Source organism: Amblyraja radiata, chromosome 20 (genome assembly GCF_010909765.2).
Source record: "Amblyraja radiata isolate CabotCenter1 chromosome 20, sAmbRad1.1.pri, whole genome shotgun sequence".
NCBI classification, from domain to species: Eukaryota; Metazoa; Chordata; class Chondrichthyes; order Rajiformes; family Rajidae; genus Amblyraja; species Amblyraja radiata.
The window spans coordinates 27,625,739-27,639,038 of NC_045975.1; the positions used below are offsets into that span (position 1 = coordinate 27,625,739).

The window sequence follows — 13,300 nt, forward strand, 5'->3', positions numbered from 1 at the left end:
CAAATAAGTAGATTAGAGTGAATGTAACTAAATATCTCTAACCAGAAGAAAGAACTTACTGAATGTGAATGAAAACTATTTTCTCAGACAGTGTAACATTGGTATAAACCAATGTATGTGACTCTTTGTGATTAAAAAATATTCCGAGATATTTATAGACCACTGCAATTGTTGTACAACTTCATAGATTTAAAGCAGGCTTTCAACTGTGCATTGTAAGAAGGGACATGACATAGTATTCCTGAGAAACTTTACAGATTGATTAAAAATGTCTTTAACAAAGTTCTGAGCGCTAACGCATGAAAATACATGGCATACATCATTTTGGTTGTGACATGTATACATGATGTCACCTGATTTATTTAATTACCATAGAAAGCTGTAATGAATCATTCACCAAAAATAATATTGGTAGAATCTCCTTATGTAGCAAGATGTTAAACATTCTCAGATTTGCTTTGGATACTGACCTTGTAATATCTAAAGCAGGTTTGCAAACATTCATTTTAATGGTTCAATTATGTTTTATTGCACATATCCCCAAGTGCAGTGAAATTATTTTTTGCATACAGTTCAGTAATGTATTACTATTCATAAACACAATCTTAGAATTGAATGTATGTGTAGCCTCCGAGAATGTTAGAAGCATTTTTACACAGTTCTTTTATGGTACATATTTTTTACCTTGAATAAATTTAATTTTGATTAAATAAAAAAAACAATTTCTGATTAGTATAAAGTGTATAGAAATAGAGCACTGCAACAATATACAAATGTCGCCAGGTTTTAGTGGCATTTTCAAACTCCAAGCTGCTGGTCATGAAGGGCTGTTGACTAGGCGGCATAACAAGGACGGCTTGGCCAATCAAAGTTGTTGGTGTCCCTCACTGTTCAGTGCCATTGCCGGCTGTGTCCGGTCAGCGTGCTCGGTCATTAGAGAGGCAGCCAATCCAGTCGAGCCCCTGGCTGCTGCAGGGCGTGCGGCCGTTGCCTCGATCCGGATCCTCGTATCAGTCGGCGAACCATCATCTCTCTCCTCGCCCGGCCACAATTCAGCCTTTGTGCTATGGGGTAGCCTCCTACAGCTGACCTTGGCAAATTATGACTTGGGTTCCACTTACCGGCCCTTCAAACCCCTGTCTCACGGTGCGAGCAAAATTAAAACAAATTTAACTCGTGGTAATCACGTACAATTAACGTAGCGGGAACGTCGGAACTCGTGGACGCAACTTAACGACTCGTGGCGCTAACGGCAGGTACCCGTGAAACTTGTTAACTCTTGAAAAAATTCAAACATGTTTAAAGTTTTCCACGAGTAAAATGTACTGCTGAAGTTAAAAATTGAAACATTTAAACACGTTGTAAGAACGTAGTGGCCCGTGCGTTTACCTTAGTGACTCGTGAGTCTACCATGGGCACTCTTTAACTCAGCGGGCAGGCAGCATCTCTGGAGCGAAGAAATGGGTGACGAGATGACATTTCCAAATTTTGCTGCGTCTTTGTGTAACTCCAGCACCGTGTGTTCACTTTTTGTCAACCAGCATCTGCCCTTTCTTGTGTATTACATTATTTGTATCCGTGGCAGTTGATTGTCGCTCCCTTAAGTTTCCCAGGGGTTAGGGACGGGACTGGAGTTGGGAGGGAAAGGTGGGGGGGGGGGGGGAGGAGGGAGGGGGGGGGGGGTGGAGGAGAGGGGGGGTGGAGAGTGGAGGGAGAGGAGGGGGAGACAGATGGGGGTGTCTTCATTCACTGGTGGCGGGTGCCTGTCACTGAAACAGGCAGGTGAGATTTCACATCCACCTTGTATGTGTGTGTGTCTCTCTCTCCCTCCCTCCCTCTCACACAGGCTGAGAGACTCTGCCTCTGTGAGTGTACGTCTCTTTCTCCCCCTCTCCCCTCAACACACAGTAAGACCGAGGTACTGTGCTCAGTCCATCTGTGTCTCCCACATACACAGTAAAACTCTGGTTTGTGTGTGTATATACGTCTTCCCCCATTTCTCTCTCCCCCCCCCCCCCCCCCCCCCACCTCTCTCTTTCTCTCCCCCACCTCTCTCTCGCCCCACACACAATAAGACCGATGTATTCTGCTTAGTCTCTCTTCCCTCCCACACACACAGATAGACCGAGGTCCTGTGCACTCTTTCTCTCTCCCCCACAGTCACGCCGAAGTACACCACGCTGCCTCTGTGCCTCTCTCTCTCTCTGTCTCTCTCCCCCACTCTCCTTCCTACACAGTCAGAGGTCCACACTGTCTCTGTGTCTCTCTCTCCCCTACACACACACTGAGGTACACACTGCCCGTTGTGTGTGTGTGTCTGCCTCTGTCTCTCTCCCCCACACACACAGTTAAAGGTACTCCATGCTGCCTGTGTGTGTGTGTGTGTCTCTCTCTCTCTCTCCCTGTCCCACCACCCACACACAGACAGTCAGTCAGTCAGTGGAACTCCACACTGTGTGTGTGTGTGTGTGTGTGTGTGTGCGCGCCTCTGTCTCTCCCTATCACAGTCAGAGTGAGGTACTCCCCCCGCAGTCTCTCCGCGGCCACTCCACGGGCAGGGTGCATCTGCCTCCCTCAGGCTGCCCAGGCGTCAGACACGACTCCGGTGGCGGGCTCCATGCACAGCCCGTCCCGGTCGGCTGGGAGCGGCGACGGAGGGCAGGGGGAAGTTGGCCACCAGCGGGACAGTCTCGGCTCTCCACATCCAACAAGTTGTCGGAGCAAGGCGGCGGTGGCGTGGTGGCCATGCAGTCCGAGTCTCGCTGGATCCTCGTAACCCTCTGCCTCTGTCAAATGGGTGAGTTTAACCTGATCCCCCCCACCTCCCTCCACCTCAACTCACGCCTGGGCACCAAAGCAGCTCAGGAGGCGAACCCTGAGCTCCGTCATCCAACAATCTGATGTGCACATCCGTCCACATTCAAATATTTCATCTCCTGTCTCCCCGCAGTGTGTAGACCTGGCAGTAAATTCAATTAAAATATAGCAAACCTCCGCCCGCTGGTCTTCTAACAACGTGATGTGTGTTTCAAACAAATCATAAGTATAAATGATTGAAGGGCGTACCTTTGATGTCTTCCTGATGGTGACTCTACTTTTCAAGTCAATTTTAAGGTTGCTTCTTTAAAGATTTCTCAATGGCTAATTTTTTTTTAATGGCAAGAATTCTGATTGAAATGGAGACCCAGATGTCACATTTTTTAGTTGAAATGTTATTGTTTTCTTAATTGTTTGAACCATTTTTTGTTTTAAAAATGTTATACTATATCTCTGAAGAAATATATGTTAAGGAAGTAATGAAAAGAAAAGTGGTATTTAACTGTTCTGACCCCCAGCTGAGTTAACATGGCACGTCACATACAGCATGGAACGAAAGACAAATCTTAGCTTTTAAACTGTCTTTGGAAGGAGTGTTGTCCAAATGCCCATTGCTCCCTGCCACGCACAGAGTGAGATTAGGAATCTGATATCACCAAAGCCTTCCTGTTTGGTTGCACTCTGTAAATAATCTGATGCCATTTGTGAATAGACAGAGAAACCCACTAATTCTTTGGTAAATGGCTGTGCTTTGTCTGACGGCCATTTGTTCAGCTTTATGCATGAGTCTGTGCCAGACATCTGAATGCTTTTGTTTTGTATTTGTATTTAAGAGATAGCAGGCAGCTCTGTTCACCTCTCAGAACTTGGTTCCCATCCAGCCCAGATTGGTAGGAAATTTGAACTAGCTGAATCTAAACTATCAGAATTTAGCTCCTAAAGGATGAAATTACCCCTTTTGTGTGTAGATGGAGTGTTAAATGGAAGGGCCAATAAAACGCGCTTACATAAATGCTCCTGAAATAACTAATTAACAACTTAAGCAATATATATATATGCAACAGACTTAGTATTGCTTGACTATAAAGCAAACACAAGTGACCTTTGCCTGAAATCAACATAGCATCAGGTACCTACCAGGCAAGCTGAAAGAAATCTCCACAACGAGGGCTGATATGGCATTAAATATATTAATGACTTTGAATGAATACTTGATGGCAAATATGGAGACTGCCATAATAGAAACCTGTGATCAATAGTCAAAATAAATCTACCCAAATTTACCTGTGAAAATTCCTACATAAATGGAAGGAATACCGTTGAGAACTAACCCAACAGGATCACAAAAGGGAATAAATGTAGCTAATTGATAATAATAATTATAATTGTTCAGAAATGCCGCTGGCTGACATCAATAACTTTTTATTCAAATAAACATTCTCCAATCTCAGCTTTTATCAGTTTAGCTGTATGTCAGTTTACTAAATTGCAGGTGAGACAAGAAATTCAAGGACTGTTTATTTAGTAATTGAAGAGGGGCTGGCTTCACATAAAGTGAAAGGTATAAAGTGCAATTGGAATTTACAGATTACCTTCTAATCCCTTTTTTCAGATATTACCACGCAGGTTATACTTAAGATTGTCTATGAACGGAGGAAAAAGCTCCATAGACGGATGTATAATTCCATGTCTTGACAGAGGAAATATACCTTTTAAATATAAATACAGGTCATCCCAGTGTATCTGATATTTTTAAATGAAAAATGGGCACATGTCCAAAGCATATACAGAAGATCTGCCCTAAGAACCTAAACAAACATTTATGGTAAAGACTGCTCAGCCTTTTCTTCAATTATTCACAGGAGGGGAACTTCATTGGTGATGCGAACAATTATTCTCTATCTTTAATTGACCCTGAACTGAGGAAACATTTGAGGGTGAACCACATCAGTGAGTTTGGAGTCACATGTAGAACATACTGGTGAAGATGAAGGATTTCCTTCTCTGAACTAAGATTGGTTAAACATAAAAAGGTGCTAAAATTGAGAATTTTACTTTGACCCAGATAATCTTGATATCTTTCTCCACATGTGTTTGTTCTGCTGAGCATTTCCGGTTATTAACATATTGAAGAGATTGTTTCCCTTTGAATTTCTAGCCTGTGTTTCCGATGGAAGCATCTATGCTCATAACTCCTCATGGATTTCACCATCCCAGCCCTGTTTGACCTGTTCCTGTCAGGTAACTATTGACGCTAGTGATAACTGAATCCTGAATCATTCTGCACAAATTCTGTCTTTCTGTCATATCATTCTGTTTTTCAAATCTGCATTAATGTATGTAAGTGTTAGAAGGTAAGTTGTTGATTGTGACCTCATCTGGAAGACTTAATTATATCATTGAGAATCATGTTCTGTGGCTGCACAAATGATATTGATGAGATAAACATGAAAGTATGTTTCAAATGATATAATACTTACTACATAAATAAGTAGAATTTAAGGATCCATTTTCTGTAAATCAAAATGACCTAAGGTTGTAAATTGTTTCAAAGGGAAAAGCAAGGACAATTTTTGTTTTAGTCAAATAAAATATAATAGCTTAGATGTGTTTAGTTTATTATTGCCACGTGTACCGAGGTACAGTGAAAAGCTTTTGCTTGAATGATATCCAGTCAGCGAAAAAAGACTATACTTGCTTACAGTCAAGATGTCCACAGAGTTGAAATACAGATTTTAAAGAGAGGAGCGATTGTAATGTATGATAGCAGATCCACTCTTGGAACCAGCATGCAAAGAGTCACCTGGCTTTGGTGCCATTTTGCTTAATGTTCACTACTTATGAATCTAGGGAAACCAAGAACAATAGCTCCAGGTGAAAAATCAAACGAGTTCCGGAGACAGAATCTCAATGCTTTCCTTGGAGATTTGATCATAAAGATAAATCTATTACAACATGTAAGTTAGTCATGGTAATAATAGGCACACATATAAATTAGTGGAAACTACATTTTATATACATTAGAAAAATTATTAAAGGATGGTATTTGTTTGGGATTATTTCCAAATTAACTTGAAGGTTTGAACATTAGTGCTATTTAAACATTTAAAATGTTGGATTGAGAGAGATAAGCACGTGTTAAAGGGACAATCTTTGATGAACAATGACCTTCCCCAGCCTTGACTAATTTTGTATATTTGCATTGGAAGCTTCTCCGTTGAAAATAATTATTTAAGATTTTGATTCCAAATTAATTTATTTGCATGTTCTGTGATATAAATGCATTAAAGAGGGCAATAAGATAGTAGCAGGCACGTGCCATGAGTAATTACTCAAGGTAGGCAGTCAGTCGGCTTTAAAAAAAATTAAACCACGCATGCGTAGATTGTTCTCTCCGTAAAATTAAATTAAAAACAGTAACATTTCAATTTGCCCAAGGTTTCCTAGTCTCCTTTATTCTGAATTACTGAATGGATAGGGGGGGGGTGAAGGTTGATGGCAGGTGGAGAGATGGTGGGAAAAACGGGAGTACAGGGAAAAGTTGAATCAGTTGTCATCTAATTGAATAACAACACTTGTTCCAGTGCCTACCCTGACGGCACGTACCTGGATAGTAGTGTTGAAGGAACTAACCAAGGAAATGCGAAGGATATGAAAGCATAAGTCAAAATGTTCCGTTGAATCTGATCAAGAAATTACATTTATTCATTTTTAAATACTAATCGAGTATAGTTATTTCCCATCAATATTGATGGGAAATAGTTATACACAATCTGATTAATATTTAAAACAGTAAGGATTTGGTTTGGTCGTTTGCTTCAGGTGTTGAAGTTGACTATGTGTTCTTAACCTTTCAGGAAGGCGAGGTGCTTTGCCAATTTATTGTTTGCAAAACCTCCTGTAGCCATCAGGTTCTTGAAGAAGGTCAATGCTGTGGAACATGTGAAAGTGAGTATAATCTATTATTACTCTAAAGAAACCTCCTAAAAGATTTATCCAGTGTATTTAGTACACACAGAAAGCAAATCATTTTACCACTGGCAGAAGTAGTCTAGTATTTTAATTTTGTTAATGCAATTTTCTGCTCGATTATTAGTAACAAATAAAACGTTCCACCTCAGGAAACCAGTGTCAGGTATTAAGTCGGTTAAACACAATATTGGTCTCTTTTTTTCCACAACCCTTTTAATCCTGACCCGAAACGCCACCTATCAATGTTCTCCAGAGATGCTGTTTCAGCCCAGCAACTTGTGTTTAGCTTAAGAAACCAGCATCTGCAGTCCCTGTGTCTTATGTGACTTGATAACATATGTTTGTTGCAATCATTATGACGGAAATTGCAACTTGGCAAGCACCAAATAGAAAATATAAACATCTAGTCATTAACATTGATCTAATGATTGCTAAAGTATCTTTGAAAATGTATGGTAGCATCTCTGAAAACAATTTCTGAACTAGATTATTTTCATTGAAAGTGCTTGGATAATGCCTTTCATCTCATGTCAAACACCATTGGTTAAAGTGGCAATTAATTGCACTATTTGTGTTTGAGGTTCTGCCACATCAGTGATGCTTTATTTTTTTCCAGATTGTCTCTATGAAGGCAGAATTGTGGACCATGAAGCTGTTTTCTCTCCCTCCAATGACAATTGTACTCTTTGTGCCTGCATTGTAAGTAGAATATCCTGCTCATAATATATTCCATTTGCGTTGTTTTTATATATTCATTTTTGCTGATGTTGTCAAAGTTGATATTTATCTCTGAGAAGGTGGTTGTGAGCCGTCACCTTGGATTACTGCAGTCTTTTCTGTGAAATTACTTCCATGGTGTTAAGGAGATACAAGGAACTGCAGATGTCTGTTTTCAAAAAAGACACACAATGTGCTGGGATAACCTAGCAGGGCAGGCAGCATCTTTGGAGAACATGGCTAGGTGACATTTCAGGTCAGGCCACATCTTCAGACTCAAATAAGGGACCCAACCAGAACCATCACTTATCCATGGTCTCAACAGATGCTGCCCGACCCGCTGAGTTACTCCAGTAATTTGTATCTCCTTCCATAGTGTTGTTGGGCAGGGAGTTCCAGGACCCAGCTGCAGCAATGATTGAATTGTAAAGTACTTCCAAGTCAGAATGGTTGGAACCTGTAGTTTCCAATACTCTGTTGTCCTTGTCATTTTTGGCTGCAAGGGACCATTGGTTTGGGAGCAATTGGTAGAAGGATTGGGAAGATGGGATGTTAAGGTAAACTAGGGGAGAAACTGGTGTGTTTTATTGATGGTACATACTGCAGTCACTGTTAAAATAAATACTTTTGGTATTACAAATTTGCACCATACCAACCTTATCATTGTGAGGCAGTCAAATGACTCAAATATAAAGTGTTTTCTCTTATTTAATCTGTGTGTATTATGGGTTTTGATTAATTATTTTTTATTTTCCCAGTCTGGAAATGTGAAATGTATCACACCTGAGTGCCCTCCTGTTACATGCAAGAAACCAATTCAGTTGGATTGTTGCCCTTCATGTCCAGGTTAGTGTATGTTTGATATCTGTAGTGTGCCAAAAATGATGACTTATTACTGAACTCTGATCGGCTCCAGTCCCTTCAACTCTAATTCTTTTGCCATGTATTTAGACTAGAAAATGTAACAATTTTATTTCTTAACTTGATACGCTGATAAAGTTAGCAGGAGACTATAAGACTAAAAAACCTTGCACTTACGTTGATATAATTTTCTACAAACTCCTTGCATCAATATACAGTAGGAGCTTTCATGCCATTTAGGGAGGGCTTTAGCCAAGAAAGGGCTCTGATCTTACTTCAGTGGTAAAAAATATTGTCAGTCGTATCAGCCAACACCAGATTAGGGATGTCATCAGAAATCTTACTGGACATTTGTGCACTTGATAACTTAAATAGAAAGATATCATCATTGTACTTATAAGGGAGAAGAGTTATTTCTGACCATCCATCAAACCAACCAACATATCAAAACAAACTTACTCTTCAAACAACTCTGATCTGAACTGATATTTCTCACAATTATGCACGTATAATCTCGACAGTTAAGTCTTTACAGCTCCTTGTGGTGTGTTTTTACAAATTAGCATTAATAAAATTCCATTTTATGATGCATTTTAACTGAGGATGCATTTTGCACTTCATTCATATTTTCTATACTTATATCCCTGCCACATTGTAGATCAAATTTGAGGCAGCACAGTGGCACAGTTCATGGGGTAGCTGCTTTTCAGCTCCAGTGACATCAGTTCAATCCTTTCCCTCAGTGCCGTCTGTATGCAGTTTGGATATTCTCCCCGTGTCTGCATGGGTTTTTTCTCAGTGGTCTGATTTCCTTCCATGTTTCAAAGGTTACACACAGGTTGGTAGGTTAATTGATGACTGTAAAGTGTCTAAAGTGTGTGGGTGAGTGATAGATGATAGACGTATGTGGGGAATGAAACAATGGATTTGGTGTAAGTGGGTGCTTGATGGCTAGCACGAGTTCAGTGAGCAGTAGGGCTAGTTTCCATGCTGTAAGACTCGAACTATACATGTTCCTTTTTAATAATTATGGCAGAATCGTAGGCATCATGAGCCATCCAACTCCTTCCAACAAAAAAGGATTTCTGCCTTGGGACCTCATGGATATGTCAACGGCGGGCAAACCTACCCCTTATTCTTAATCTGTGACCCCTGATTCTCAATTCCCCCAACATCAGGAACATGTTTCCTGCATCTAGCCTGTCCAATCCTTTAAAATTTTAAATGTTTTTATAAGATCCCCTCTTACCTAAATTCCAGTGAATGCAAGCCCAGTCGACGCATTCTTTCATCATATGTCAGTACCGCCATCCCGGAAATTTACCTGGTGAACCTACACTGCACTCAAGAGCAATAATGTCCTTCCTCAAATTAGGAGACCAAAATTGCACACAATACTCCAGGTTCCACCTCACCAGGTGGTACAACTGCAGTCAGACCTCCTTGCTTCTAAACTCAAATCCTCTCGCAATGAAGGCCAACATGCCATTAGCTTTCTCACTGCCTGCTGTACCTGCATGCTTATTTTCAGTGACTGATGTATAAGCACACCCAGGCCCCATTGCACCTCCCTTTGATCTGACACCATCCAGATAATAATCTGCCATCCTTGTCTTGCCACCAAAGTGGATAACCTCACATTTATCCACTTTATACTGCATCTGCCCACTCATGCAACCTATCCAAGTCACTACAGCCTCATAGCATCCTCCTCGCAGCTCACACTGCCCCCCAGCTTCGTGTCATCCGCAAACTTAGAGATGTCACATTTAATGCCCTCATGTAAATCGTGTATATATATTGTAAATAACTGGAGTCCCAGCACCGAGCCTTGTGGCACGCCACTAGTCACTGCCGCCATTCTGAAAAGGACCTGTTAATTCCTACTCTTTGCTTCCTGTCTGCCAACCAGTTCTTTATCTATGTCAATACCCTGCCCCCATTACCATGTGCTCTAATTTTGCACACTAATCTTTTGTGTGGGACCTTATCAAAGGCTTTTTGTAAGTCCGGATACACTACATCCACTGGCTCTCCCTAATTCATTCTACTTGTTACATCCTCAAAAAACTCCAAAAGAATAGTCGAGCATGATTTCTCCTTCATAAATTCATACTGACTTTGATCGATCCTGTCACTGCTTTCCAAATGCGCTGCTATTACATCTTTAATAATGGACTGAAGCATCTTCCCCCACTACCGATGTAAGGCTAACTGGTCTATAATTCCCTGTTTTCTCTCTCCCTCCCTTCCTAAAAAGTGGAGTTACATTAGCTACCCTCCAGTCCACAGGAACTGATGCAGAGTCTATAGAACATTGGAAAATGATCGCCAATGCTTTCACGATGTCTAAGGCCACTTCTTTGAGTAATCTGGGAGGCAGACCATCTGGCCCTGGGGATTTATCTGCCTTCAGTCCCAACAGTTTACCTAACACCATTTCCTGACTAATGTGGATTCCCTTCAGTTCCTCCCTGCCACTAAATCCTCAGTCCCCTTGTATTTCTTGGAGATTGTTTGTGTCTTCCTTAGTGAAGACAGAACCAAAGTAATCGTTTAACAGTTCTGCCATTTCCTTGTTTTCTATTATAAATTCACCTGTTTCTGACTGTAAGTGACATTTGTCTTCGCTAATCTTTTCTTTTTTTACATTTTAGTCAATTTTTATATTCCCTGCAAGCTTTCTTTCATGCTTTATTTCCCCCCTCTTAATTAAACCCTTTGTATTCCTCTGTTGAATTCTAAATTTCTCCCAGTCCTCCGGTTTGTCGCTTCCTCTGGCCAATTTATATGCCTCTTCCTTGGATTTAACACGATCCGGGATTTCCCTCATGAGCAATGGTTGAGCCACCTTCCCCATTTTATTTTTTTCGCCAGACAGGGATGAACAATTTTTTGAGTTCATCCATGTGATCTTTAAATCTTTGCCATTGCATCCCCATCGTCAACCCTTTAAGTATAATTTGCCAGTTTATCCTAGCCAATTCCCGTCTCATACCTTCAAAGTCTACTTTCTTTAAGTTCAGGACCCTAGTCTCTGAATTAACTGTGTCACTCTCCATTCTAATGCAGAATTCCACCATATCATGGTCACTTTTGCCCAAGGGGCTTTGCACAACAAGATCGTTAACTAATCCTTCCTCATTACACAGTCTAGGATGGCCTGCCCTCTAGTCGGCTCCTTTACATAGTGGTTTAAAAACCATCCCGTATACATTCCAGGAAATCCTCCTCCTCAGTGCTGTTACCAATTTGTTTGGCACAATCTATATGTAGACTAAGGTCACTCATGATAACTGCTGTACCTTTGCCACACGCATCCCTGATTTCCTGCTTGATGCACATTGATATGCAGAGAATTAAAGAATGTGGACCATGAGCAGGCAGAGGAGATTAGTTTACCGTCAATCAGTTTAATTTTTATTCATAGGATTACAACACAGCATAGAATGGCTTGGTGTGAAAGGTTGAAACAACCAAACAAATTGAACTCAAATGTATTTTAATATATGATTAGTTAAAATTATTGTTTAGCACCAATGCATTGCGGTTTGATTTCACACTGATCACATTTTTATATTTCCTTAGCTGAGTGTATTGACCAAGGCATTGTGTATCCCCATGGGGCAGAATTCACCCGGCCTGGCATTGACTGCATCAGCTGTGCATGTTTGGTAAGTTACTGAAACATTGATTACTGGGTTACCAGCGCTGGCAGGTCACAACAAAGAAACTTTACAATTTACATTTGGAAGAAATTAAAGTTTATTAGGTCCATTTATTTTTTTAATGTGCATGAAAAAAAAGTTTTTCTGGGAAATAAAGAGACGGCACAGCAGTAGAGTTGCTGTCTTACAGCAACAGAGACCAGGGGTTGTCCTGACTGCGGGTGCTGTCTGTATGGCGTTTGTACGTTCTCCTTGTGACCATGCATGTTTTCTCTGGATTCTCCAGTTGATTTCCACTTTCTGAAGATGTACAGATTTGTAGGTTAGTTGGCTTTAGTAAGTTATCCCTAGTGTGTAGGATACTGTTAGTGTACGGTGTGATTGCTGGTTGGTGCTGATTCGGTGGGCTGAAAGGCCTGTTTCCATGCTGTATCTCTCTAAAGTCTAATCTCAAAAGTCTGAAGATGTTATTTCATCTGCTCCACCAACCAAGAGCCAACCCTTTGAGAGGGCTTCATTATCACCTCAAGTCTTTCCACCGTGTTTCATTGTGTTGAAATATCATCAACTACAGATCACGTAACAATAAGATCAGAAGCTCACATGGAACATGGCACAGGAACAGGTCATTCAGCCCACAATGACTGTGCTGTACATGATGCAAAATGGAACTAATCTTCTGCCTGTATGTGATCCATATCCCTCCATTCTCTGCATATCCAGGTGCCTTTCTAAAAGTCTCTTGAAAGCCATTATAATAAGGTCATACAGTAGCTCCAATTTAAAGACTGTAATTAACTCGATAAGCTTGACAGGTGATTGGCTGAGCAACATAGAATTGAAAGTCCTAAAATCACCCTGCAGCAACTGTGGAGGAATTCCACCTGAATTTTATCCTTCAAGAATGGTTGCAATCTTCATGGAAAAACCTGTTCCTATTTTCTATCTTGTATGCATGTGACAAATGAGAAAAGGACCCTGCTTGACTTGGATTCTTCTCACAATTTATTGGCATGGTATCATTCTCTTCGAGGCTTACTTAAACATAAAAGAACAACAATGTCTTGCATTTGTGTAGTCCCTTTAATATAGTAAAACATCCCAAACCACTTAACTGGCGCATTATAAAATTTGATTTGCTGTGCTGCAGAAGCTTTACGCTGGATCAGGGAGACATTTTTGCAGAGTTTTTTGTCACTTAAAAGAGACAGTGAGGGTAAAGCAATAGGTTTGGAAAGGATTTTAGGGCCTTTTCTGATATCTCT

The 13,300-nt window shown here is 40.7% G+C and overlaps 1 protein-coding gene across 1 annotated transcript in view; it reads left to right on the top strand.

Annotated features, from left to right (window-relative positions):
* The window catches only part of LOC116984781 (kielin/chordin-like protein), a 242,197-nt gene that overhangs the window by 160,055 nt on the left and 68,842 nt on the right, over positions 1 to 13,300 (top strand). Inside the window, exons 20-24 of the mRNA XM_033039151.1 lie at positions 4,976 to 5,058; positions 6,675 to 6,765; positions 7,406 to 7,488; positions 8,265 to 8,352; positions 11,956 to 12,041. Of these exons, the coding sequence (XP_032895042.1) occupies positions 4,976 to 5,058; positions 6,675 to 6,765; positions 7,406 to 7,488; positions 8,265 to 8,352; positions 11,956 to 12,041 (431 nt within the window). The remainder of the gene's footprint in view (positions 1 to 4,975; positions 5,059 to 6,674; positions 6,766 to 7,405; positions 7,489 to 8,264; positions 8,353 to 11,955; positions 12,042 to 13,300) is intronic.